At 42.5% G+C, this 27,264-nt stretch overlaps 1 protein-coding gene and 1 pseudogene across 1 annotated transcript; both read left to right on the plus strand.

Moving 5' to 3' along the window:
• Positions 1 to 373: 373 nt before the first annotated feature.
• On the plus strand, positions 374 to 14,774 carry LOC124969356 (zinc finger protein 709-like). Its single transcript, XM_047532271.1, has 4 exons — positions 374 to 2,069; positions 11,190 to 11,316; positions 11,519 to 11,579; positions 12,073 to 14,774. Exons 1-4 carry the CDS (start codon positions 2,037 to 2,039, stop codon positions 13,391 to 13,393), a joined length of 1,542 nt encoding a protein of 513 aa, XP_047388227.1. The 5' UTR covers positions 374 to 2,036; the 3' UTR covers positions 13,394 to 14,774.
• Positions 14,775 to 24,228: 9,454 nt separating this feature from the next.
• Positions 24,229 to 25,612, plus strand: LOC124968081 (AP-1 complex-associated regulatory protein-like; annotated as a pseudogene).
• The last annotated feature ends 1,652 nt before the right edge of the window (positions 25,613 to 27,264 follow it).

Here is a 27,264-nt window from a genome sequence, read left to right on the forward strand (position 1 = left end):
AGGGCAACCAGGAGATGCTTCTGAGTAACAGAATGGGGTGGAGTTAGGGAAGCCATTTGCTTTAGCCGGACATCCCAGGAGAATCAGCATCTCCTCAGGGGTGAGCCCCTCTGCACAGTCACACCCCAAGCTCTCTGAAACAGTCTCTCATGACTGCCAGTTCCTGGGAGTCAGACTTCCATGTCCCATGGCTCAGCCAAGCCTGATTCTGCTAGTCATGGATGACTTACCACATTCCCGCCCGCCCCCCGCCCCTGGAGATTTAACCCAGGGGTACTTTGCCACTGAGCTACATGCCTAGCCCTTTTAAAATTTTGAAACAGGGTCTCACCAAGTTGCTTAGGGCCTTGCTCAGTTGCTAAGGCTGGTCTTGAACTTGAGATCCTTCTGTCTTAGCCTCCCAAACCACTGGGATTACAGGTGTGTGCCACTACACCTGGCAATATTTTCAAAGTCTAATCTGTTGTTCTTTGGTGGGAGATTTTAATCCACTTCCACTTAAAGTAATCACTCATAAGGGGGTACATATGTCATCGTCCTAGTTTTCTGTTTTACAGCTCTCATTTCCTGCAGCATTGTCTTTTGTGTTTGATTTTTTGCAATGAAACAAGTTCCTTTCTCATGTCATTTGTTTATATTAATAAAATCTTTGAAGGTCAGGCCTGCAGTAGTCTCCTGGAGAAAAAGTTTATGAATTTGACAGTTTATTTAGGAAAGAATCTTAAACTGAATCTGGATGACAGTTTCCTGCTGGTGAAAATGAAGATGATGGAGTTTGTTTAAGTCAGCTTTTTTGCCACTGTGACCAAAAGACCTAATGAGAACAATTTTAGAGGAGGGAATGTTTATTTGGTGCTTATGGTTTCAGAGGTCTCAGTCCATAGATGACTGACTGTTGCTCTGCGCCTCAGATGAGACAGAACACTATGGCAGAAGGCTGAGGAGGAGAAAAGCAGCTTAGAACATGGCAGTCAGAAAGCAGAAAGCTCTGCTCACGGTAGAGGCAGCCCACAGTGACCTACCTCCTCCCACCACACTCTACCTGCCTACTGTTACCACCCAGTTAATCCTTTCAAGTTTATTAATGCACTGATTAGGTGAAGGCTCTCATTAACAGTCATTTCACATCTAAACTCTTTGCATTGTCTCACACATGAGTTTTGGGAGATACCCCTTATCTAAGCCATAACTGCTTCCTCGCTGTGAGGAAAGGACAGCAGGGCATTGTGAGTTCCCAGAGTTAAATTCTTAGGTTTCTCTTCCTCATCAGGGACGGATCCACTCTGGACCATACATTGCAGCAATCAGTCTGGCACCCAAGCTTGGGAATATGTTTCACTTCTGAATGCAGGTTTGCTTGTGAACTGGATGTGAAATAGATTGCTTGCCTAAATTAGTTTTTCTTTTTGGTTGCCTTATAGTGTATTGTTGCCATAGTTCTGATTTTAAAAAAAGGTTCCAGTTTTTCCATGCATTTACTCATTTCATTCCCTGTTGGTGTCTTTTATTTTCTTGGTCTAAAATGAATAGATTTGAGGAAACCTTGAACCTGCTCCCTACAGGCTCTTCCCCACTTGCTGCCCTCTGTAGGACATCAGGTTTGAGATCCCTCCAGTTCCAGTCTGGCCTCTTCTTCCAGAAGCAAGAAGTGTCCCCTGAAGACGCCGGTGCCTGCTGCCAAAAGTCTAGAGCAAACTGTGTTAAATGCAAACGTCCTCCCGCAGGCAGGAAGCTGGCCAGAGGAGGACTGTGGTCCAACACCAGTCCTGCAGTTCGGTCGTGGTATCTTTTTCCTCGCGTTTCTCCTGTCACTCAGGACCACATGGGCGGGGCCCGGGTGCTGTCCAATCAGGACCGAGGAGGCTGGGCCGTGCGCAAGGTCCAATCTCGCGCGGGTCCCGAGTGGAGGAAGCGGCGTTCCCCAGCCGGGTGGGCGCCTTCCTTCTCCTGGGCGTCTTGGTTCCTGCGGGCGCCCGGGTGACTCTAGGGCATTCTCCGTCGCGCTGTAGGCTGTACTGACTGTCGGCCCCGTAGGGATGAGAACAGGTGACCCCCAAAGCCGGGAAATGGTGAGTGTGAGGCCGGGCGTCCCGACACCGGGTGGGACTGGCTAGCTGGAGCCGGCCAGAACCGGCCGCGGCGGACCCGGGGCCCCGCAGTCTCCGCCGAGTCGCCGCCGGCGCCGCTCGGTTCTCGGTCTCTGGTCCTCGGTGTGGGCGGGGCCGGACAGGCAGCGGGGACCCGGGCTTGCTGTCCGTCCTGCGCGGCGACTCGCCCTGGCGCGGAGCCCTCTGTGGGCAGCTCCGCCTGCGGCGCCCCAGACTGCGGCGGCGGCGGGAGCGTCGCGGAGACCCCGACTCGCGTGAGGGACGCGCGCCGGAGGAGCTGGGGCTCTAAGGGCCCGTCCCTCCGTCCTCCCCAGCAAGGACGTTGCCCCTTAGTTTCTAGGTTTATGGGAAAGTAGGGTCTCAGATCCACGACTCCCCCAACCCCGGCCTGTCTCGTAGGCCTGAATATAAATTCCTAAATTCCAGATTCCTCCCCTAATTCCCCAATGACAACGTCACCTCTCCACTGTCTTTCACTCTACTTTTCAAGCAAATGTAATATTTTATTTGTCTTCCATTTATCTACAGGCAAAAATAAATAAATGACTTTTTAAAAAAGATTTTTCTGTTTGTACATGTTTTACCTCAGGGAAAAAAAAGCAAAGAATAATGGCCTGACCCTCCTTTGTTTAAAAAAAAAAAAAAAAAATCTCGTGCCTCTCTTTTTATCTTCCCTAGCACAGATTCCTTATCAGATTGATTTTGGGTTGGTCCCATTTGGAGACTACAGGCACCCTCCTGCCTTTTTCTGACTGTGGGTTTCAGAACTGCCTGGGACTGACCCAAGATATTCACAGCTGCCATTTGTCTCTAAGTCTTTAGTGAATGTTGACTTCTGAGTCATTTCTTCCCAGAGAACAGCCTGAGGTAGGGGATGGGTTTCAGGGGAGCAGTTTGGGGTCCTGGGACTGGGGCTCTTCCTCCTGGTATATGCTGTCTTACAGAGCTAACCCCTTGAGACACTCACCTTTTCTTCCCTAATCCCACGTTCCATTTCTTGGATTGGTGGTCAGCCAATCAGATGCTAGTATGGAGGGCACTGACAGACAGAAATGATTCCTGCTCTCTGGGATCTTAAGGTTGAAAGTGTAACCAATTTTTGACCCCTAAAGGCTGAGTCCTTTTTCCCTCCTAATTGTGGAACCCAAACAACAGTAAGTACCCATTGAGCAGTGAGGGAGACTTTTATTCTTGGCCTAGCAAGAGTAGAAGTGGGAGATAAACTAGCAGTTTCAGCAGCCCACCTGAAGAGGAACTTCTGGAAACAGGCATCTTGTCCTCAAAGACTTTGGCAGAGTAAAGAAATTCAGCTAGACCAGCCAGGCAATACAAGGACAGGGCAAGGTAACAAAGGGAGAAAAGCTACCTTGAAGGCTGAGAAAGCCCACCCGGGGAGGTGGTGCAGGAACCTGAAAAGCAGTGTGCTCTGGGGGCACCTTCCCATGTGTCTTGGGGGGACATTGAGTGCCTTGGTGAGCAGTGGGGGGATGGAGATATGTCCTACAAGGTAGGAGGACCTGACTTGACATTTGAGTCAGAGTTATCTGTTCCAGGTCAGCCTGCCCCTTTTGGTTTTGTCACCTTGAAAAGACTTGTTCACTTGAGCATCAGTTTTATTAAAGTTTTATTAAGTGTATTTCATCAGTAGAGATTGAAAGATAAAATATTTCCAATGAGGAAATAAAAAGGAGATTTCAGGAAAGAAAATCAAAATCTAGTTTTCCATTCCATTTGTTAACAATTCTTACTTGCTTTTTTGATTCCCCAGAGCATGTATATTACATTTCTTTGGTCTGTGCTTTCATTTAAGTAATTTCAAATAGAATTCCAAAATGTAAACAGGACCGGGGAGGTGGGGAGGATATATTAAAACCTCTCTTCCCTGATGGCAGCAGAAAAATATATACATTTCCAAAGAGTGTCTGTTTGACAAATTGGTGAATTAAAAAGATTCACCAAGACATTAACCAGTGCTTTTCCTTTGCAGGGTGGATATTTTGTGGGTAAGTAACCGTTCTGTTTCCTGAGTGATGGGAGTATCTGGCATTATTCATAAAAAGCCCTTGTAAACCATACCTTAGTTTATGCAGATGAGGTGACTTAGGTAGTACCCCTTTTTAGTTTCCTTGTGGAGACAAGTGACCAGGAAGACCAAAAACATGGAGGGTTGGAACTTTCATCTCTATCCCTCTGCTTCTGGAAGGGAAGTGAAACTGGAGGTTAGGTCCTTTAAAAACACCAGAGACATTCGAGGGTCTTGCGAGTTGGTGAACACCTTGATGGGGGTGTCAGTGGCATGTTTGAGAGATCCTGAAAGGTTTGCTCTTCTCCCTCCCTTGGCCACTTCCCTTGCCCCAGATGTCACTTCTCTTTGACTGTTCCTGAGATGCTGCCTTTATGATAAATTGGTAAACATAGTATCTGTTCTGCTCAGTTCCCTGACTAGTTGTAGCAAATAATGGAATTTGAGAAGCTAGTTGTGGGAAACCAAAATTATTGGCAATTGCTGAGAATTAGGAGTGGCCACTACGTCTGGGATTGAGCTCTGAACTTGTGGGGCCTCTGCTAACTAGATGGTGTCAGATTTGAAATGTTAGATGCCCAGTTGGTGTTGGACAATTGGAAAATTGGTTGGTATTCAGCAAACACTTCACGTTTGATTTCAGAATTATGGTAAAAAAAAGACATTGCTGGGAATGTAATTTGATGGTCACACACATGCTTAGCAAGCACACAGACCTTGGACTCTCTGCCCCGTACCTCCCCGACCCCCACCAGAAAAAAGTAGGGTCAATTGAGGTACCAGAATTAAATATCCTGAATTATTACCTAGGAGTAAGCCCCCTGCCTCCACCCAGGCTACACCTGTGCAGGAGAGTGGTCTCCAGGCTTGGAGTGTGTTTCCCACCTTCTGAGTGTGGGTCCCCTTGTGAACTGTGGGCGAAGCAGGCTTCCCGGAGCTGCTTCTCCTCTGTTCCCTTTGTGGAATTTTGCTGCCACTGAATCGCACTGTGTCCATGAACTTGAGCTTGGGATTCCATGGTGTGGGTATAAGAGTTTTTTATTTCCTTGGTTGACAGTCTGAGTGAATGATGAGGTCTGAAGAAGCAAAGAGAATTCCAAAGAGGAATGTTTGTTCTGTCCTAAGTTTATATAATATAAACTGTTCTGCTATGACTTCCTGATGCCACTGCCCTGATTCTTGTCATTATTCTTCCGAACTTGCCATCTATTTATCAGGAAACTGAATTTTACGTCTTAGTTTTCATATTATGCAGAAGGACCTTTCTTGTGCTTTCGTTACCTCAGTCTGTTACACACATGCTGTGGGGTGCAGCTCACCCTGTTCATTCACCATCACTGCTGAAGGATTTGGGTTGTTCTGTTACAGTGTGTGTGAGAGTTACAGACCACCAGCTAGGGAGCCAAATCGAAAACCAGGCAAGGAACCGAGAGCAGGCTAACTAGCTCCGCAAAGAACTCCCAGCACTTGAATTTTGGAAGCACAGGGTTTATAAAGGCAAAACCACAAGGACAGTTGAGCCACATGTAGGTCAGAAACACCTTGTTGAGACATTTTTACAAATTGTTTTGACTATACATATCAGAGTTAGTTTTGTTATATGTCAGGGCCAAGGGAAGGTCCTAATGTACTGTCAACATAGATACAGTTGTTGGGAGGCTGAAAAGAAAACATGTTCAGCATGCATAAAATGGAGTCAGGTCAGAACAAAATGGCATTACTTTGGTTCTTTTACATTTCATTTCCAAGGTTTTTTCTATAACTCCCTAATACTGGGGATTGAACCTAGAGGTGCTCTGCCACTGAGCTCCATCCCCAACTCTTAAAAGAAATTTTTTTTTTTTAAAATTTTGAGACAAAGAGTCTTGCTTACTTGCGTAGGCTTCCCTCAGATTTGTGATCCTCCTGCCTCAGCCTCCTGAGTTGCTGGGATTACAGGTGTATGCCACCATTGTTTATCTCTACATTGTTTAATGTTGCAACTCTTAAGGTATATGTTTTTGTTAAACCAATAATATTAATCTAGTCTTTCTTACGAAAGATTTACATGAGTCTTATGAACTTGAAAAACATTTGGAGAACCAAGAGTCAGAGTCCAAAGAATTAATTCTTCCAAATGTTCAAATGTTTTCTACTGCTAACCCGAATTTGGAAATTTCTTCTCCACTTCTTCTTTCTCCTCCTCCTCCTTTTTTTTTTTTTTTTTTTTGGTGGGGGGCAGTTCTGGGGGTTGAACCTAATGGTGTTCTACCACTAAGAAATATCCCTAGTCCTGTTAGTTTTTTATTTTGACACAGAGTCCTGCTAAATTGCTGAGACTAGCCTTGAACTTTCACCCTTCCTGCTTCAGCTCCTGAGTAGCTGGTGTGGCTTCAGGTTCTTTCTTAATGGTTTAGTTTTTTTCTTATGAGAAAACTCAGTCTGTTCTTTCATCAACAAACATTTGCCTATAATTCTCTTTTACCAGGGGCACATAGACTTCCTTGAATATATATTTCTCCATTTAATATTTACTCAAAGTACCATTTCCAGAGGTTTTACATGGTTTGTTTTCTTAAAATTTTTGCCATTTTTATTTGAGTAAAACACTGTATTGTTGGAAATTGGGCCCCAGGGTGGTATATTTTTGTAAACTTTTTATGTTTATAGGTTACTGGGAATTGAACCCAGGGCCTCATATAAGCTGAACCACTTTCCAGCCCCTGCCATGCCTTTTAAAAAAAAAATTTTAGATGTTGATAGGCCTTTATTTTATTCATTTATGTATATGTGGTGCTGAGAATTGAACCCAGTGCCTCACACATGCTAGGCAAGTGCTCTACTACTGAGCCACAACTCCAGCCCTCTGCCATGCTTTTAATGTGATAAATGCTTAAGAAGCTGTGTGCTTCCTTACTCATTGCTGGATATTACTATTTCTCTTTATAAGAATAATGTATCATTTGCAGGCAAAGATGCAGCCAAGCAGCACAGCTGTGTGGGGCAAGGTGGAGATGGCATGGCCACAGCCACTGTGACCTTCCCCTAAATGCTTTGGTAGAGCAGACACGGCAGGATGTAGAATGTAAAAGAATTTGCCCTTGCTGTAATCCCATCCACACAGGAGGCTGAGGCAGTGGGTTGCAAATTCAAGGTCAGCCTAGGTCACTTAGCAAGACCCTGTCTAAAAACAAAACAGAAAAAGGGCTGGGGATGTAGTTTAGTGATAGAGCATTCGGTTCAGTCTCCAGTACGCCCCCCACCCCTGAAAAAAAAAAAAGAGCTTGCCTTCATTGAAGGTGTCAGGCAGGCTTCTGGACAGAAAAGGAACACTGACACTCTTCAGACCTGAAAGCCCAGCAGTCACCAGACAGGAGCAGCTGTGGGCCAACTCCCTCTGTGCGTGAGGATGGTGCATCCTGCTTAGATGAGGTGGCTGTCTGAGTGAAGGGTGGAGTCTTTCTCCATCAGATTCTAGAGTCACTTGAGTCAGGGAACAGATGGCAAATGCACTTTTCATCCCCACTTTTTTTCTTTTAAAGAGCAGTCAGATTATTTTTAGGGTACTGGGAATTAAACTTAGGGGTACTCTACCACTGAGCTATATCCCCAGCCCTTATTTATTTATTTATTTATTTATTTATTTATTTAGACAAGGTCTCACTAAGTTGCTGAAGATGGCCTCCAACTTGTGATTCTCCTGCCTCAGCCTCCCAAGTAGCTGGGATGGTAGGCATATGCCCTGCACCTAGCCAGATTCCAATTTTGGATGTTTGGTGACAGTTGAAACCTCAACCTTCTATCTTTCCCCTGTGCCCACACCTTGACAAACTGCAGGAAAAGCTTGAGGCTTCTATATCTAGCTCTAGCCAGAGATTCAAACCACATGAGCCCTTACCTGTTTGCATGAACTCTTGCACTGTCCTACCTCCCAATTCCAATGTGCCCTTTCCTTGCTTCCTCAAGCCATTTTCCATCTGTTTGACAGGCCAAAGACTAAAATTAAGAAAGTAGGGGCTGGGGAGATAGCTCAGTTGGTAGAGTGCTTGCCTTGTAAGCACAAGGCCCTGGGTTCGATCCCCAGCACCCAAAAAAAAAAAAAAAGAAAGAAAGTAATCAATCATTTCATCCTTTCTTGAAATATATATGATTGTCCATTCCAGCATCTGAACCAAATTTTGGGTGACCCATCTGCTTTTAAAGATGACCAAAAAATGATAGAAAAGTGAAGATAATACATATATTATGGTCCACAACAGTAACAATATTATTGTTCTATTGATAAACCTGTAGATCTTTTCACATCAAAATCTGTCCTCTGTATTTCTGAAGATGAATGTGATGATGCTTTTATATAGCCTGTTCTTTCCAAATATGTACTTGTAACTAATGTTTGCTTTAAGTCATGAATAGCCTCTATTAGTGTCAGTACTTATACCAGGTCTGGAGGGATCAGGATGTAAGCTTCCAGATGTTCTCTCTTAATGTGATCACCGTGATAGGCTCCATCCTTTTTACGGTGTTTGTAAAAAGCCTTCTGCCAGGCAAGCATGTTAGACATGCCGTGGCCACAGTGCTTTTGGAAGGTTTACAATGTAGACACACTCTGCCTAACATGTATTAAAAGTCTCCATACAAGCAACAACAGGTGTTGGCGAGGATGTGGGGAGAAAGGTACACTCATACATTGCTGGTGGGGCTGCAAATTAGTGCAGCCACTCTGGAAAGCAGTGTGGAGACTCCTTAGAAAACTTGGAATGGAACCACCATTTGACCCAGCTATCCCACTCCTTGGCCTATACCCAAAGGACTTAAAATCAGCATACTACAGAGATACAGCCACATCAATGTTCATAGCTGGTCAATTCACAATAGCCAGATTGTGGAACCAACCTAGATGTCCTTCAGTTGATGAATGGAAATACAATGGAATATTACTCAACCATAAAGAATGATAAAATTATGGCATTTGCAGGAAAATGGATGAAATTGGAGAATATCATGCTAAGTGAGATAAGCCAATCTCAAAAAACCAAAGGATGAATGATATCGCTAATAAGTGGATGATGACACATAATGGGGGGTGGGAGGGGTTAGTGTTAGGGTTAGAGTTAGGGTTAGGGAGGGGGGCAAGAATGGAGGAAGGAAGGACTGTATAGAGGGAAAAGAGGGGTGGGGGGAAGGGAAAAAAATAACAGAATGAATTAAACAACATTACCCTATGTAAATTTATGATTACACAAATGGTATGCCTTTACGCCATGTACAAACAGAGAAACAACATGTATCCCATTGGTTTACAATTAAAAAAAAAAATATGAATAATGAAAAAAAAAAAAAAAAGTCTCCAGACTCTTGGGGCTGAGAATGTAGCTTGGTGGCACAGAGCACTCACGTAGCATGTGAGTTCAGTTCTCCAGTACTGGGGTAAAGAAGTATGACTCTCAGAAGGAAAACAGGAACACAGTGTGCCCCGTATTGTTTGCATGAACAGTTTAGGCACAGTGAACCACTCTTATCAGTAGTTTGGCGAGGTCCTTTCCAAAATCTCTGTACCCAGATACCTGTGAACTATGAACTTTGTGAGCACGCATTTCTAAGCATAAGCATCTCCTCCACAGCAGTTAGTCAGACTTTGTTACCAGTAAGCAGTAAAACGAGGCATGATAGTGCACACCTGTAACCCCAGCAACTCAGGAAGCTGAGGCAGCAGGATCACAAGTTCCAGGCCTGCCTCAGCAATTTAGCAAGTCCCTGTCTCAAAAACAATAGTGTTGACCATGTAGCTCAGTGGTAGAGAGCCCCAGGGTTTCATCCTGGTACCACCCTCCCCCCACCAAATGGCAAGCAGTACAGAGCCACAATGCAGAGGAACCTAGACTGAAGCAGCATAATTCTTGGATCCAAGACTGGTCTTCTGTCATACCGATGCTTTGCTAAATAGGGCAATTCTAGCATGGGGTTGCTGTATGGGAACCTTTTCTCCAAACCCTGCACATGAACATCTATGTGTTAATTATGTTTTTTAGAAAGCAGTGTTTTTGGGAATTGTGTGGTTGAGGAATTCTTGTACTCAAGGGCTGGGTTGTCATGATCATGCCTCTGGGAGAGGTTACAGGAATAACTTGTAGCTTGAATGGTAGGGAATCCAGCTTCCTGAAATTGAGAAAGGAGGATTTTATGTTTGAGTGTTTTGTGTTTATTTTCCCATATTTTCACCATGGGAAAATTCACCACCAGATCATTGTGGATATCCAGGCTTTATAAAATGTAATCATTACCTTCTTGAGAGTCAGCCAGGCCCAGGGTTCTTTACTAGGGTTCTTCAGGAAAGCATTCCTCTGGTGTCTTATCTCAGGATGTATGTGTATGTGTGCTAAAAGCCCATGGGAAGTAACCTGAGGCTTGGGAGTACAGGGATTATGTGGAAGTCTAAATTGTCTTGCCTTTTCCCTCATTTGTTAGCTCTCATTTAGCTCCATAAACTAGTACAGAGGGGCTGTGTTGTAGCTTAGCAGAATGTGTATTTAGCATGCACAAGGCCCCGGGTTCAGTCCCTAGCACCTCAAAAAAAAAAAAAAAATCACATAGAGAAAAAGAAACATAGCATCTGTGATACATGTTACACAAACAAATTAAAATCATTTTCCCCAAAAATGTTTTCATTTGGCTAACTGGATCTGGAGTACTGTAGGACAGGGGCCTGCTGGACCATGTTACATGTTAGGTTTCCACATACTTAGCTGGCCTCTCATGTTTGGTGATGGGAATAAATGAAAAGGCTTCCACTTCTGTTGTGTTCTTTTATTTGTGAAAATCTCATGCAGTTCTGACCTCGTTTAATGGAGTAGTGATTGATATGATGGGTAATAAGAAAGGAAATGAAAGCATTTTCCTCAATAGGAACTGATGGTCTTAAAATGGAAATATTTGTTTCACTTGTATAGCATTTCCCTTATTTCTCCAAGGTGTACTGGACCCTGTGTATTCAGAGAACATGAATTCCTGTGGGAACTTCTAAATTGAGTATAGGCTTCGAGTGCTCTCACACTCCTATACACTTGTGTGTGATGTTTCAGGACTCAGTGACTCTTGAGGATGTGGCTTTGAACTTCACCCAGGAGGAATGGACCTTGCTAGATCCTTCCCAGAAGAAACTCTACAGAGATGTAATGTACGAAACCTTCAGGCACCTGACCTCTGTAGGTAAGGGTGATATCATTCCTTCAATTAGGTAAAGAAAATATGTTTCATACTTACTAATAATATTTCAAGATCTAGAATGTAGAGAGGGTATAGTTTGGTAAGTAAACCAGACATGGTAACAACTAGTTCATTTTGGACTTTGAATCTAATAATTTTTCTATAATTATTAATAATTTATTCTCTTCCTGGGTTCACATTTTAGGGAAAAAATCAGAAGACCAGATGGTTGACAGTCAATACAATAACCATGAAAGAAATAACAGGTGAGTGTAAAAAAAGTAATGCAAGAAACTCTGTATGTCCTGAATTTTTTTTTACAAGAAAGAGACAAAAACAAAAGCTTAACTTCAAATTTCTTTATTAGAAACTTTCTACCAAAAATCTTTTCTTAAAAGTGACATTGAGGGGTTGAGGGTGGGGATATAGTTCAGTGGTGAAGAACATGCTCTGCATGCATAAGGCCCTGGATTCAATCCCCAGCACCAATGACAGTGACACCAATCTTCAGAGTCTGAAAAATAATTCACTGTGTAACTGTGTAAGGAAACCTGATTTATGAATACCAGTTTTGATAATAGCTGAGGTTGAACTCTCTTCCTGGGCATTCATTCAGTCTATCTGTTCCCAAGGAAGTCAAAGCAAAAAATGTTTAACTTTCTCTGAAAATGGTAAAAATATAATTTTAATACCTGAATAAATATAAAATCATAAAGTTAAAAAGGCTATTAATAATATCCTTCTGATTGGTTGTAACAGTGATATGGTGGAGAAAGAGTGTGAAGATAATCCTGGTGGTGAAATCTTCAGCCACATTCCACATCTTACTTTGAAAAAGAAAACTCCCAGAATAAAACCATATGAATCTGGTGTGCATGGAACAGTCTCCACGCATCATTCATTTTTGAACAAGCACTCAAGATCTTACACTGGACACAAACCAAAGGAGTGGAGAGACTATGTAGAGAGGCCATATACATGTAAGGAATGTGGGAAAGCCTTCAGGTATGGCTGTTATCTTAGAATACATGGAAGGATCCACACTGGAGTGAGACCCTATGAGTGTAAACAATGTGGACAGACCTTCACATATCACCAGACCTTGCAGGCACATGAAAGGACTCACGCTGCAGAGAAGCCCTATGAATGTAAACAGTGTGGGAAAGTGTTCATTTCTCTCATATCTTGTCAAAGACATGAGAGGATTCACATTAGAGAAAAACCCCATGAATGCAAGGAATGTGGTAGAGCCTTTATTTATCTTGCAAGCTTTCAAAGACACGTGATAACTCATAGAGATGAACCTTATAAACACATAAAATGTGGGAAAGCCTTTGACCATCCCAGTTCATTTCAAGTACATGAAAGAACTCACACTGGACAGAAACCCTATACATGTAAGGAATGTGGGAAAGCCTTTATTTCTCTCACACGTGTACGATGTCACATGTTTGTTCACACTGAAGGTGAACCTTACAAGTGTAAGAAATGTGGGAAAGCCTTTGACTGTCCCAGTTTACTTCAAGTACATGAACGAACTCACACTGGAGAAAAACCCTATGAATGTAAGGAATGTGGGAAAGCCTTTATATCTCTTACACGTGTACGGAATCACATGATTATTCACAATGAAGATGGACCTTATAAATGTAAGGAATGTGGGAAAGCCTTTGAGTATCTCAGTTCATTTCAAGCCCATGAAAAAACTCACACTACAGTGAAACCCTATGAATGTAAGCAGTGTGGGAAAGCCTTCATTTCTCTCTCAAACGTTCAAACACACATGATTCTTCACACTAGAGATGGACCTTATAAGTGTAAGAAATGTGGAAAAGCCTTTCACTATCCCAGTTCATTTCAACGACATGAAAGAACTCACACTGGAGAGAAACCCTATAATTGCAAAGAGTGTGGGAGAGCCTTCACTTCTTCCAGTTCTTTGCAGATGCATGAAAGAACTCATTCCGGAGAGAAGCCCTATATGTGTCAACAATGTGGGAGAGCCTTCAGTTACTCCAGTTCTCTTAGAAGACATGAAAGAATGCATGCTATAGAAAACTCTGTGAATGTTAAAAACTGAGGGGAAAAAATCTTCAGTTACCATATGACTTTGCAAGCCAGGCATGCTGACATGCCTGTAATTCCAGGGACTTTAAAAGAGGCTGAGGCAAGAAGATCTTGTCTCAAAAAAAAAAAAAAAGTTTGCATCTGAGTTTTCCAGTACATGAAATAAATCACTTTGGAGTGGAAGCTTTAGAAAGAAAGGAATGTAGGAAGCTGTCATTTACTTCTCAAGTAAATACAACATGCCGCCAAGTAAATACATGGTGGACCTTATAAATGAAAGGAATATGAGAAAGTATTCAATTGTCCCAGTTTGTTTCAAATACATGAAAGTACCTGCATAAGAGAGACGCTCTAGGGATGTAAACTAAGTGATTAACAACTAGGATAGTTGTTCCAGTTTATTTTGAATACATAGGAGAATTCAGTCTGGAGCCAAACAACAAACCTATTGTTGTCTCAGTTACTCAGTAGGCTGAGGCAGAAGTATCAAGTTTGAGGCAAGCATGGACAAATTAGCAAGACCCTGTCTCAAAATTTAAAAACAGGGCTGGGAATGAGTGGTAAGAGCCTACATGCTTGGGACCATTAGTTCAATACCACATAAACAAAAAAAAGCGCAAACTGGAGAGCAACCCAGTTCATGTAAACAATGTGAGGTAGTGTTTATGTATTGGAATGAAGCCACGTTCTAAGGAATGTGGTCAAGCCTTCAGTAGTCTCACTTCATCTTGAAACCAAGGAGCAGTCACATGAGAGGAAACTACTGATTGTAAACTGTGTGGGAAAGTACTCATTGCACACTTAGAAAAATGTGAGAATGTGCTGTGTGGAAACTCCAGTGGTGTCAAAAATAGTAGAAACTCTTTAATTTTAACAAAAGTGATTTGTAAACTCTCATTGCAGAGAATGCTGGAAATGTAAGTAATGTGAGAAGATCTGATACAAATTAATAAGAATAAATATGTTTCCAGTGCTTCATACTGCATGTATCTTGACTATGGGTTTCTACTTTGCAGAAACTTTTAAGATGAGGTAGTTCTGTAGATCGTCTTTAAATGGGGTTTGTAAATTTAATAGTGTTTTTGTTTTCGTGGTGCTGGGGATGGAACCCAGGGCCTCATGGTGCTAGTAGGCAAGCACTCTACCATCCTCCGGTCCCATTTTGAAGTTTTTTGGATCTGTGTGGAAACTGAAAAGGCAGGCAGGTTTAATTTTCATACAATTTTAAAGTTGTTTTGTCAGAGCCTTTGAAAAATGACCCTGTTGGTATTTATGGTGGGTAGCTGCTGCTTCATGTGGCATATTCTGGATATATCTTACTGATTTTTAAATTGTACCTTCATTCTAAGAAAAGCTTCCTTTATTTTATTTTGGTTGAAAGGGCCTCAGTCTATTTTTTCTTGCTAATAAACATTTGTCATAAATCTGTAAGTTTGTTAGGTTTTTCCAGTATAGTCTCAGGCGAGTCACCATTGCTATTTAAGAGGATGCTCAAAACCACCACTAATTGCCTGACTTACATTTTCTAAAAGGTACAGGTTTCACTGACATCTTTATAAGTCTTGTATCAAAGTATCCATCACAACTTGGGTTTCCCTGCAAGGCCTTCTAGTAGACATTGTAGTGAACAAAGCCTTAGAAATATCCTCGTCCCCTTGAAGGGGCCATTCCAGGAGATAAGAAGACAAGAAAAAATACACAGGGGATAGTATGGTAGTTATTCCTAAGGAGGAAGAGGAATTGGAGGAGGAACGCAGAGACCTGGATTATGAGTGTGTCTGCAGGTATCTGTTCATCTCTGGGTCACTATTTCTGTGGATTCGTGAGTTTGTGTGTCTATATGTTTGTGTATGTACAGAGACCAAGTCTGTAATTTTTATATTTCTGTTATGGTTATAGGTCATTTAAAATCTGCCTAATATTGCTGGTAGCACCTCCCTCTGTTGAATCAAAGCAGCAAGAGCAAGCCAGGCATGGTGCACATACCTATAATCCCAGCTAAAACAGGAGACTGAGGCAGGAGGATTGCAAGTTTGAGGCCGGCCGACCACTTAACCAGACTGTCTCAAAAAGAGCTGGGGCACTTGACCAGACCCTGTCTCAAAAAGAGCTGGGGAGTGGGCTGGGTATATAGCTCAGTGGGTAGAGTGCTTGCCTTGCAAGCACAAGGCCCTGGGTTCAATCCCCAGCACCACACACACACACACAAAAAGAACTGGGGATGTAGCTTAGTGGTAGAGCACTTGTCTAGCATGTGCTAAGCCCTGGGTCCCATCCTCAGTACTGTGAGGGGGGGGGGGGGGGGGGGGGGGGGAGGGGAATGACAGACATCCTTGTTTTGTTTGATCTGAGAGAGGAAGTGTCTTTGCTATGACTTGGATCTGGAATATCCTCCAAAGACCTGTTTTAAAGGCTTTGTCCCCAGCTAGTGGCCCTGTTGTGAGGTGGTGGTCTTTAAGAGATGAGACCTAATGGGTCATTGTGGGGGCTGCCATGGAAGAGGATTTTGGGACTCTGGTCTCTTATCTGCCCAGCTGCTATAAGGTGAGTGGTTTTGCTCCACCATGTGCTTCTGCCATGATGTGCTGCCTCACCACAGGCCTGAAAGCTGTGGGGCCAACTGACATGGACTGAAACCTCCAAAACTGAGGCAAACTACCCTTTTCTCTTTATAAGTTGGTTATCTCAAGTATTTGTTACAGTGATTAAAACTGTCTTTTACCATCAAGCATGAGATGAACTGTGGGCTTTTCATAGATGCTCCATATCAAGTCAAGGAAGTTCCCTTCTATTTGTACTTTATTGAGTGTTGAACTTTTTCAAGAGCTTTTTCTGTGTCTGTTGGGATGATCCTGAGGGGCTTTTTGTGTAGCTGGTGATGGCACACTCAGCCTCGTGCGTGCTAAGCCAGTGCTCTACCACTGAGCTCCATCCCAGCTGGGGCCTGTGGTTTTGGTGTTTATTCTATTAGTGTGGTATATTGCAGTGATTGACTTCCAGATGAGAAACCAACATTTTTTTTTTTTATTAATGCTTAGTTGGTCATGATGTAGTCTTTTTATCTGTTGCTAGATTTATTTGGCTAATATTTTGTTAAGACTTTTTGCATCTATATCCAAAAGAAAAAGATTTGTGCCCCATAGTATAGTACAGGGTATGGCATTATCTAGTATATAGTGTGTATAAAGTGTTAATACCAAGTACAGTTTTATACATAATTAGTATATATAATTAGCACATATTATGTATAACTAGCATATAGTAAGTATATTTGAAATATATAATTATGGGGACAGAGGATGTAGGTCAGTGGTAGAGTACATGCGTAGCATATGTGAGGCCCTGGGTTCCATCCATAGTACTGAATGAATATATATATATATATAAATAATTAGTATGTAGTACATAGTATAATACGGTATTACATATTTTGGCATAGTATTCTAGACTTATCAGTCTATACATAACAGGTTTTAGTCCCCTGCCAGCCCCCATAATTATTCAAACAAGCCAGTCACATCCTCCCATGGGAACCAAGGTTCATGTTGCCCTTTTGATGCTAGAAAACCTGCCCCCCATACCCCTTATTTGATCTCTCTCTTCCCAAGTTCAAAGTCTGTGTGTGGATTGGCATGGCTTATGGTACCCATCTCCTCCAGATTCAGAGTATATGTGAATGATAAAGTACTGTCAATGTCAAGTATCATGAATGCCTGTCCCAATAGTCCCAGGACCCTAATTCCTCCTTCATGAATTGGGAGACTATTGAAACAATTGGCTTTGCAACAGACATACATATCATGACTACAGACATCTGCTCAGCCTTAAGTAATGGCTCTTGGCTAAGAGCCATTGGCATGACCTAGAGCAGGTCACCTGCTGGTGGGCTTGCTCCTCAGCTTGGCCAGCACTTAGTGGTACTTACCAGTACCCCTTTCCCCCACCCCAGACTCTCAGCTCCCTCAACAAGAACGGTTAATTAACTTGCCCCAGCACGATGTGCCATCAGATTTGTATTTGCCTGGCACTCTGAGGCACCTGCCAGTCAAGGTAGCAACAACACTGCACCTCAGTCGGTTAGCACTAGAGTCCTGGTTAGCAAGGGCCATGCCACAGCTCTGTGGTCCCCAGCACTGGATGCTTGAGGTAGCCATATGGACTTTATTTTTATATACCCCCAGGACAGGCCCAGGTTTGACCCTTTGTGGAGTGTGAGAAGGAAGAAGGTCCCTACCCTGGAGAACTAATCATGACACCCCATCGTGTAGGCAAGGTCAGTGACCTTCCCTGTCCCCTGTGCTGCTACTTCCCTTGCAACTATTATGTGCACCTCCTGATCCCCAAGGGTACTGAAGTGCATGTTCACGGTGCCTCATGATAGAGGTGACCATGAGAAAAGAAGGTGCCAGGCATGGTAGCACCCGTGTCACCTCAGCTACTGGGGAGGCTGGGATACGACATCTCAAGTTCCAGGCCAGCCTGGGCCACTTAATGAGACCCTGTTTCAAAATAAAAAGCTCCGCAGTGGAGCGCTTCTTAACCCTCCAGAGAATGGAGGGCCCATTGTAGACTGTCAGGACCATAGTGCTGTAGTCCCATCCAATAAGGCCCCATACCTGATGCCCAGTTTTATTGACATCATTAACTCCATCCAATCAAAAAGTGGTAGTTTGCTATTAAACATTTGGTCCACATTTTCAGCGATTTCAACAGTCTCTCAGGTGTGGTATATTCTCTTCCAAAGGGCCACAGTATACCTCTGTCAGGCTACCCTGAGGTAATGGCAGCCTGGTTATCTCACAGACTTTCCAGGCACCATCTTAACTTAATCTTGCAGGACAGGCGTGACTCAACTAACTAAATCCTCCTCCAGTACTTTGATGTGCTCATTCAAAACAAGAAAGCGAGGCACAGTGGCACAGCCTGTAATTCCAGCAACTGGGGAGGCTGAGGCATGAGGACCACAAGTTCAAGGCCAGCCTGGGCAACTTACCAAAACTCTGCCTCAAAATGAAAAGGGCTGGGATGTTGTTCAGTGGCAGAGTGCTTGCCTATCCTGAGTGGGGCCCTGGGTTCAATCCCAACCATTGCAGGGAAAAAATAACATGTAAAAGGAAAAGAAAAGCAAAAACCGCAAACAAAATAAAAAACAAATATTCTAAGTATGAATAACTCAAAATTTACAAAACAAAGGTGGTTGGGGGATGAGTCAGTACCCTGCATAAAATGCAAGGTCCTGCCAGGCACAGTGGTGCACACCTGTAGTCCTAGCTGCCTGGGAGGCTGAGGCAGGAGGATCACAAGTTCCAGGCCAGCCTCAGCGAATTGGTGACACCCTGTCTCAAAATAAACAAGGCTGGGGATGTAAAAAGGTGAACTGTATATAAAAGAGAGTGGATATCTAGTACCTTTCATGAGGCTGGTAGGAATATCCAATAGTTAATAACTTGCAATTTTTAAGAGGCCATTAACCCAAGAACAGTTTAGAATTACATAAAAATGAAACCTATTTATATATAAATATACTTCAACTCACTAATGAATACAACAAACTTCAAAATGTAAATAAAAAATATATTAACTGATTTAATGTAAAAACACTACCCAGTAGCTGGGCATGGTGGCACACACCTGTAATCCCAGCAGTTCAGAAGGCTGAGGCAAGAGGATCACAAGTTCAAAGCCAGCCTCAGCAACTTAGTAAGGCCCTGTCTGGAAATAGAATATTAAAAAGGGCTGGGGATGTGGCTCAGTGGGCTCAGTGGTAGAGCACTCACCTAGCATGTGTGAGGCCCTGGGTTCAATCCTCATAAAAATTAAAAAAAAAAAAGGTATTGTGTCCACCTACAACTAAAAAATATACTAAAAAGCATCCCTGGGTTCAATCTCAGCACCAAAAAAACAACAACAACAAAAAAAAAAGCTCAGTCTCTTTGGACTGTTCCTTTTAAATAGTACAGAATTATTTCACCTCTGTACCTATTTGCAAAAATCTTAATTTAGAAGCCAGGTGCAGAGGTACACACCTGAAATCCCAGCAACTCAAGAAACTGAGGCAAGAGGATTGCAAGTTCAAGGCCAGCCTCAACAACTTGATGAGGCTCTAGGCAACTTAGTGAGATCCTGTCTCAAAATAAAAATGGGCTGAGGATATAGCTCCATGGTAAAGTGCCCGTGGGTTAATTACCAGTACCAAAAAAAAAAAAAAAAAAAGGTAGAAATCCAGAGACCAAACATGAACTATAAAATCCCTGAAAAAGATAATATATTTAGAATTTTTATAACATTTATTTCATCTTGCAAGTTTTTTGGATCATTATACATGAATTAATTTGCATCAGGTTTTCCATATTACCTGTATTTATATGATTTCCTTTTACATGTCCTTGAAATTGTTAAAATATTTCCTGTATTTTCTGTATTTATATGCTTTCTATTCAGTACAGTCTCATGTACTGTAAGGCCTTCCCACATATGTATGTAATGCCTTCATGCATTGAATTTCATGCCTTTAAATTTGAAAGTTAGAACAATATTAGAAGGGCCACACACACCTGTAATTCAAGTGGTTTGGGAGGCTGAGGCAGGAAGATCTGGAGTTCAAAATCAGCCTCAGAAACTTAGTAAGACCCTAAGCAACTCAGCAAGATCCTGTCTCACAATAAAAAAATAGAAAGGGCTGGGGCTGGGGAGATAGCTCAGTCGGTAGAGTGCTTGCCTTGTAAGCTCAAGGCCCTGGGTTCGATCCCCAGCACCCAAAAAAAAAAAAAAAAAAAAGAAAAAGAAAGAAAGGGCTGGGGATGTGGCTCAGTGGTTAAACTCCCCAGGGAAGCACCCCAGGGTTCAATGCCCAGTATCGAGAAAAAAAAAAAAAAAAAAGAAGAAGGCAGGGACTGATCACATTATTTACAATGATAGTATTTCTAGTGTGTTGTGTTTTTTTCACGTTTGAAATTCACTGCAAAAGACAAATGCTTTCCTGCATTTTCCACTTAGAAATCTCCGGTGTGTACCATCACATATCTTTTAACACTTTCCAGAGAAATGAAGGCACTTGCATATTCCCACATTTCTAAGATTTCTCTCCGGCATGATTTCTTCTGGGCATCCGCAAATCTAGAGAAAAATGAAAGGTTTTCCCATTTTTTACATTCACAGGGTTTTTCTCCAGCATGAGTCCTTTCATGCCTTTGAAAGGAACTGGGAGAAATGAAGTCTCTCCCAAATTCTTTACACACACAGGGTTTCTCTCCAGCATCCATTCTTGGTGCACAAGAAATATTGGGCAATCACTGAAGGCTTCCCCACACTGCTTACATTCATAGGGTTTCTCTCCAGCATGAATTCTTTTATGTTTTGAGAATAAACTCAAACAAATGATTTTCCACATTCTGTACATTTATAAGGGATTTCTCCATTGTGCTTTATTAGGTGTAGTTGCAAGTACCATACAGAAATGAAGGCTTTCTCAAATTCCCTACATTCATAGGGTTTCTCTGCTATATGAGTTATTTCATGTCTTCGGAGGGAACTGAGATTTTTTTACATTCATGGACCTGTTCTCCAGTGATTCCTTTCATGAAGGAAAAGAAAGAACTTTCCTCATCACTTTCATTCACAGTATTTGAAATTATTTGTGACACATGAAGGTTTCCCCACATAGTTGACATCTGTAGTATTTGAGAGTGAATTAGGACTTGGAAAGGATTGGATAGAAATGAGAGCTTTCCTGCATTTTTTATATTCACAGAGTTTTTCTTCAGTGAGTCTTTTCATGCATTTGAAAGGAATTGGGATGACTGGGAGCTTGTCCACATTCTTTGCATTTGCAGGGCTTCTCCCCAGCGTGCATTCTCAGGTGTACAGGTAGTGTTGAGTGGTAAGTGGTTTCTGAGGCTGGTTTTGAACTCCTTCCCACACTGCTTACATTCATAGGGCTTCTCTCCAGTGTGAGTTCTGTTACGAACCTGAAAGGTACTGGAACATGTGAAGGCTTCACCACACTGTGTGCATTCAAAAGGCTTCTCTCCAGTGTGGGCGATTCCATGTCTTCTTAATATACTGGAAGAAATGAATGCTATCCCACATTCTTTACATCTATAAGGTGTATCTCCATTATGTGTTATCATATGTCTCTGAAAGCACTGTAGAGAAATGAAGGATTTCCCACATTCTTTACATCTATAAGGTGTATCTCTGTTATGTGTTATCATATGTCTCTGAAAGCACTGTAGAGAAATGAAGGATTTCCCACATTCTTTACAAGTATAGGGTTTCTCTCCAGAGTGAGTCCTTTCATGTATTTGAAATAATTTGTGACATATGAAGATCCTTTCACATTGTTTACGTTCGTAGTGTTTCTCAGCAGGCTGAGTGCTTTCATGTCTGTGAGGGAGTTGAAGTGAAGGCATTCCCATATTTATATGGCTTCTCTGCATATTTCTGATACTCACATGGTTTGGGTCTAGTGTGCCTAATAAAGGTTGAGTGACATGTGAAGACTGTTCTACACACACAGCATTCACATGGTTTTACTCCAGTCGCTTTCTTCTTTGGAATCTGACTAAATGTTTCTCCACGTGGACTCTACTTTATTCCCAGTCTTCCTCTACCTTTGTGAGTGCTGCAAAGAAATGAAAAGACATTAGTAATGGCTTATTGATAATTTTGTATTAACTAACACTGAATAGTATTTTTTTAGAATCTTTAGGGAATATGTAGGTTCTCTGCTCTGAGTGCTTGGAAGTGAACACACTCAATGCTCTAGAAGAAGGCCTGACCACTATTAGCAAAACAGTGATATGCACATATGTGGTTTCTTTTTTTTAAATATTTTTTTGGATATTGATAAACCTTTATTCTTTAAATATTTTTTTAGTTGTCGATGAACCTTTATTTTACTTATTTATTTATTTATATGCGGTGCTGAGGATCAAACCCAGGACCTCACACATGCTAGGTAAGCGCTCCAAAACTGAACCCCAGCCCCAGCCACTCTATGTGGCTTCTTAATACTGATTCCAAGTGACCTATTTTGTAAACACTAAACACCACACACTCAATAAATATTTTAGTGAACATTTTTTAAGAATAATAAGCCTGAAGCTGAACTTATTTTGTTTGCATCTTTTTATGACTTCATAGCATCCTGAGATTCCCTCTTGGGATACTGCTTTCTTTTGTGAGTGCCACTCACCTTGGATTGCCCCCCTGGTTTTTATGCTGATCTTTAATGTTCTGACCTTCCCATTTTTTCCCTGACATCTAGAGCAAGAAAAAACATTATGAAATTATAGAAAAAGTATTAGAGTCTAAGTTAAGTAAATTAGAATACAGACCTAACCAAAAGAATTTCCAAGGAGTCAAAGCCATTTAGTTCTCACGAGTGATCTTAACCTTGCTTGACTTGCAAAAATAAGCAAAACTTAATTTGAACTATTTTTTTGTAAATGTCTATATTGAATAAAAATGAAACAAGCTCCCAATCCAAAGATGTCAGCTGGGCTAGGGATGTGGCTCAGTGGTAGAACACTTGCTTGGTATATTTGAAGCCCTAGGTTCCACCCCTAGCACTGCAAAAAAAAAAAAAAAAAAAAAAAAAGAAAGAAAGAAAAGAAAAGAAAAGAAGAAGAGGACACCAACTAGTGCTTAGACATTACTAGGGACTTTTCTGCAGGATACAGCAAATCAATCAACTGAATAACTGTCATCAATCAAATAAGCTGGTTTTGGTTTGCTCTGCTGCTGTATTTGACCTATAATAGCCTTCCCCTTGGGCTTGGAGCCACAACTCACCTTCGGTCTGGTGCTTCCCAATTTATGAATCACGGTTTGCTTGAATAAACTTTAAATTTTTATTGTGCCTCAGCTGTGACTGTACCTGGTTTATTTACTAACATATCTCCTTTCCACATGCCAAATCCTGAGAAGAAAGATACTCTTGTTCTCTCAGTGAGGAAACCATGCCATTCTTACCTACAGAAGCCAGGTTCCGGAAGGTTCCCAGCATCACATCTTTGTAGAGTGCCTTTTGCTCTGCAAAAGCCAGCATTAGGAGAATGAAAAGAAAGGCTATGCTTGAAGAATTTACAAAATACTTATCTGATAAAGGATTGGTATCTAAATAGCCAAAGAACTCTTAAAACTCAACCACAAAAAGACAGACAACCCAATTAAAAATGTCTGCAGATGTCAACTAAGCATGTGAAAAGATGTTCACCATCATGTCATTATGGAATTGCAAGTAAAACAGTAAAATGATACTACAGAAAATTAGAATGGCTACAACCCAACACACTCTGCCATTAGATCTAGCCATCATGCTTCTTGGGTTTTGTCCTAATGAGTTGAAAACATCCATACAAATGCCTACATAAAAACTTTTATAGCAGTTTTATTCATAAGTGCCAAAACTGAGTGTTAACTAAACTATCCTTCAATAGTCGAATGGAAAAGCAATCTGGTGCATTCATGTGATGAAATATTATTCAGTGATGAACTGGAGGGGCTGAGAGGGACTGGGGTGTAGCTCAGTAGTACAGCATGTGCTTAGCACGTGTTAGATGCTGGGTTCAATCCCCAGCACCATAAAAAGGGCTAATGCATGTACGTGCATGTCTGATAGACTTTGGTTACAAGTGTGTGACATTCAGGAAAAGGCAAAACAATAAGAGTAAAACGATATTTGTCAAGATTTTGGAGGTGGCGAAGAGATGAATGAATAAGTGGAGCATGGGGTGTTTAGGGCAGTAAAACTGTTCCTCACGACAGAAACAATGGACACATATCACCATGCATTTCCCAAGACGTGCACTATGTGATACAGCCCTAATGTAAACTAAGACCTTAATGCATCAGTACAGGTACGTATGCGCCTAGTAATGAATGTAAGAGGTAAGGTCAAGTATTTTTAAAAATGGAGCAAACTATGTGGAAGAACAGGGATTGCATAGGAACTCTACTTTCTGATCAATGTTTACATTAAAAACAAGATGTAAAGTATAAGGAAAAAAAAAAAAAAAGGTGACAGACTCATTGCAATTCTGGGGACCTGAATCTATGTGAGTGTGCCATGCCGAGTCAGCCTGAGGCCAGTCAGGGAGGCAAAGGCGCCTCCTACTCCTGAGAAGTAAAAGGAGCCACTTGGGTCACTGTCGGGCCTGCCTGCTGCTCGGGCCGCAGGACTAACAGCCGCCGTGCTCCGACCTCCAGCCCTAGGTCCCCGAACCCTCCTTCGACTCGTGCGGCGCGGATGCGGCTGCCCGGCTAGGATTTGGGCTGTGAAGCGGTAGAGCAGCGGCGCCAGGGCGGCCTGCCAGGGGAAACCGCTGCTGGACGCAGGGCTCTGGGATGCTCCGCAGGGAAGCCGGGCGGCTGCAGCGAGTGGGAGGCGGCGGAGACCCACGTATTTTCCAGCCTGCTCAAGAGGTGCGCACTGAACTGCAGAGCTTGAGAATCCAGGGGAAAGAGATGAAGCGGAGAGCCCAGGAGGCTGTCGTAGGCCTCTTGCGGAGGAAGGACTTGTCGACCTATGAGCGAGGCGTTACGATTCTCTTGCTGAAAACCAGAAAGATCTTGATAAGAAAAATCCCACAAGAGCCTTACAAGAGAAGTTAAGACGAGGAGAAGAAGTTTTAGACGCTGCACAGCGTGGAGCGGCCAGCGCAGCAAAGCAGCGAAAGCCCTCGGAGCCAAGGAAGGCTGAGTTGTGTCTTGTAGGAGAAATGTGAAGTCACAGCATGAAGTTGTTCTAAGTAGCAGACTCATCAGGTGCCAGAGGATTGACACCAAATACAGAAAGCATCTGTGACTTAATGACCAAAACGAACGCGACCAGTGGAAATGAGGACAGCCCCTCTTTAGGTCCAGAGTGGGAAAAAGAAGGCGCACGAAGAGAATGCTTCCAAGGAGAGAGCCTTCCAAACAGAGGAAGGCCTTCTCCGGGCAGCACAGGTGAGCCAGCTGCCTGGAGTGGGAGAATGAGTTCGTCGGTGCCCAAACAGATGATGATGGCAGTTCCGAGTCCTGGATTGGTCGGGGCATGAAGCAGCCTGATACAGGTCAGCAGATTCGAGAGGGTGAAATTGTGTAACTGTGTAGCAGCCACGATCAAATGTTAAACACCAACTAGAATGGGTACATGGGGGAGGTCAGAAACCACGTTGTAAATGATCGTTTTGTTAGAAAGGAGTAGGAATGATAGATCTGAATTGCTTCAGAACTAAGTGCAAATTTATCAGCTACCTTCTGCTTTTCAAGACCAACTTAATGGTTTTGTCATGTTGTCGATTACATTTATTTTAACTCTTTATAGCATTCCTGTTTACTTGTAGATTTACAGTTTAAAAAATGTTCATTGCACTTTCTTCAGATGCTTTACTAAGTCTACTCCCTGATCTATCTGTGAAAATATTCAAAGTACTTTTTGTTAATGCTCAGCAGATGTGAAGGGAGCATAAGTAGGGATTGTCAGATTCAGATGGAGAAGAGGACCCCTTTTCCAGCACCATTTACTTCTATGACTTCTTTGAATTTTATTAACTAGTAGTAAGCACAGTTAATTTGCATAGATGAGCCTAAGTGAAGTATCAGTTTCTTTCTATATTTATTGGATAACCTCGTATGATTATGTTGATTCAATCTGAACAAAAAATAATATGACGAAAATCAACTTTCAGAGTTTGGACATTTAAGTTGGTAATAAAAAATGATGTTTAAGGAATTTTTTAAAAAGAATGCCTACAGGTCCAGTGTGGAAAAGGAGCACCCTTCATTGTGGACATAGTGTATGTAGAGATGTGTATTATATTTGATTTATATTTGGATAGCTGCAAAGCAAGAGTTTCCCAGAGTTCCTCTACCACAAAAGGGGGCCACTTAGACAATCGCTCAGCACATGCAGATGGGGCCAATTTTTGACCAGTGCTGACTGTGAGGTTTGGTTAGTCAAACCAACCTTTGGATCTGGTCCTTAAACAGAGATGTTTCAATTAAGAGAAGAAAAACAGCAACACTCCAAAGTTCCATCATGAACAAATGTGACAATATCATTTGTGAAGTCTCCAAACTCATACTGCTATTCACTTACTGCTGTTCAGTTTTTCCTAGAGAGCTCTCCAGAGAGTCCAGGGCCTGGGGAGGGAACCTCTAGAAGGGATGGAGAGAGGGGAGGCCACTTTCTCCTGTAGTCTGGAGATTAGCTTGAATACGCAGGAGGGCCAGCGTTGGGCTCCATCATGTCACAAGGTAGCCCAGTTACGCTAATGGGGTTCTGTTTCCAGAAACACAAGGAACAGGCAGCAGGGGCGAGCATCACATGGCCAAAGCCTGTAAGAGCCTTTCTCTTCGGGATGGCCTAGGATGTGGTGGTAACTGCAGCTGTATGGTGTACAGTGCGGGGCCACAGGCAGTTTCTTACATCAGAAACTTATAGGCAATGTATAAAATCATATAACCCTAACCCTAACCCAGGAGGTACGAGATGAGGGTGGTGAAGCCTCTATACTGAAGGGCTTTCTAAGAACACAAACAGGAAGGAGTGCCTGTCCTAGGGCAATCGGAACAGTCAGAACATTTACTGTAGGGATGACCATTAAGGTAGGCAGATCTCAAATCACAGTACGGGGCTGGAATTGTAGCTCAGAGGTAGAGCACTTGCCTAGTATGAAGAAGGCACATAACATTTAAAAAGAAGGAAAATGTTACTTCCTGAATACCAGAAGAATCTAGAAGATGTGGGTGCTTGGAGGGACAATAGCTATTTCTTCAGTGTCAATGAGGAAGTGGCTCTCTGATATGGGTTGGATCCTAAATGTCCCCCAAAGTAGGGACACTATTGGCTTGGTGCCCAGACAGTCCTGCTATTGGAAGATGGCAGCTTAGGGA

This window comes from Sciurus carolinensis, chromosome 17 (genome assembly GCF_902686445.1).
Source record: "Sciurus carolinensis chromosome 17, mSciCar1.2, whole genome shotgun sequence".
Taxonomy (NCBI): Eukaryota; Metazoa; Chordata; class Mammalia; order Rodentia; family Sciuridae; genus Sciurus; species Sciurus carolinensis.

Excerpts from the sequence above, each read along its gene's own strand:
- LOC124969356 (XM_047532271.1), top strand. The coding sequence starts at position 2,037 with ATGAGAACAGGTGACCCCCAAAGCCGGGAAATG. Across the intron at positions 2,070-11,189 it reads ACCCCCAAAGCCGGGAAATG|GACTCAGTGACTCTTGAGGA; the intron begins GTGAGTGTGAGG and ends GTGATGTTTCAG. Across the intron at positions 11,580-12,072 it reads AACCATGAAAGAAATAACAG|TGATATGGTGGAGAAAGAGT; the intron begins GTGAGTGTAAAA and ends TGGTTGTAACAG.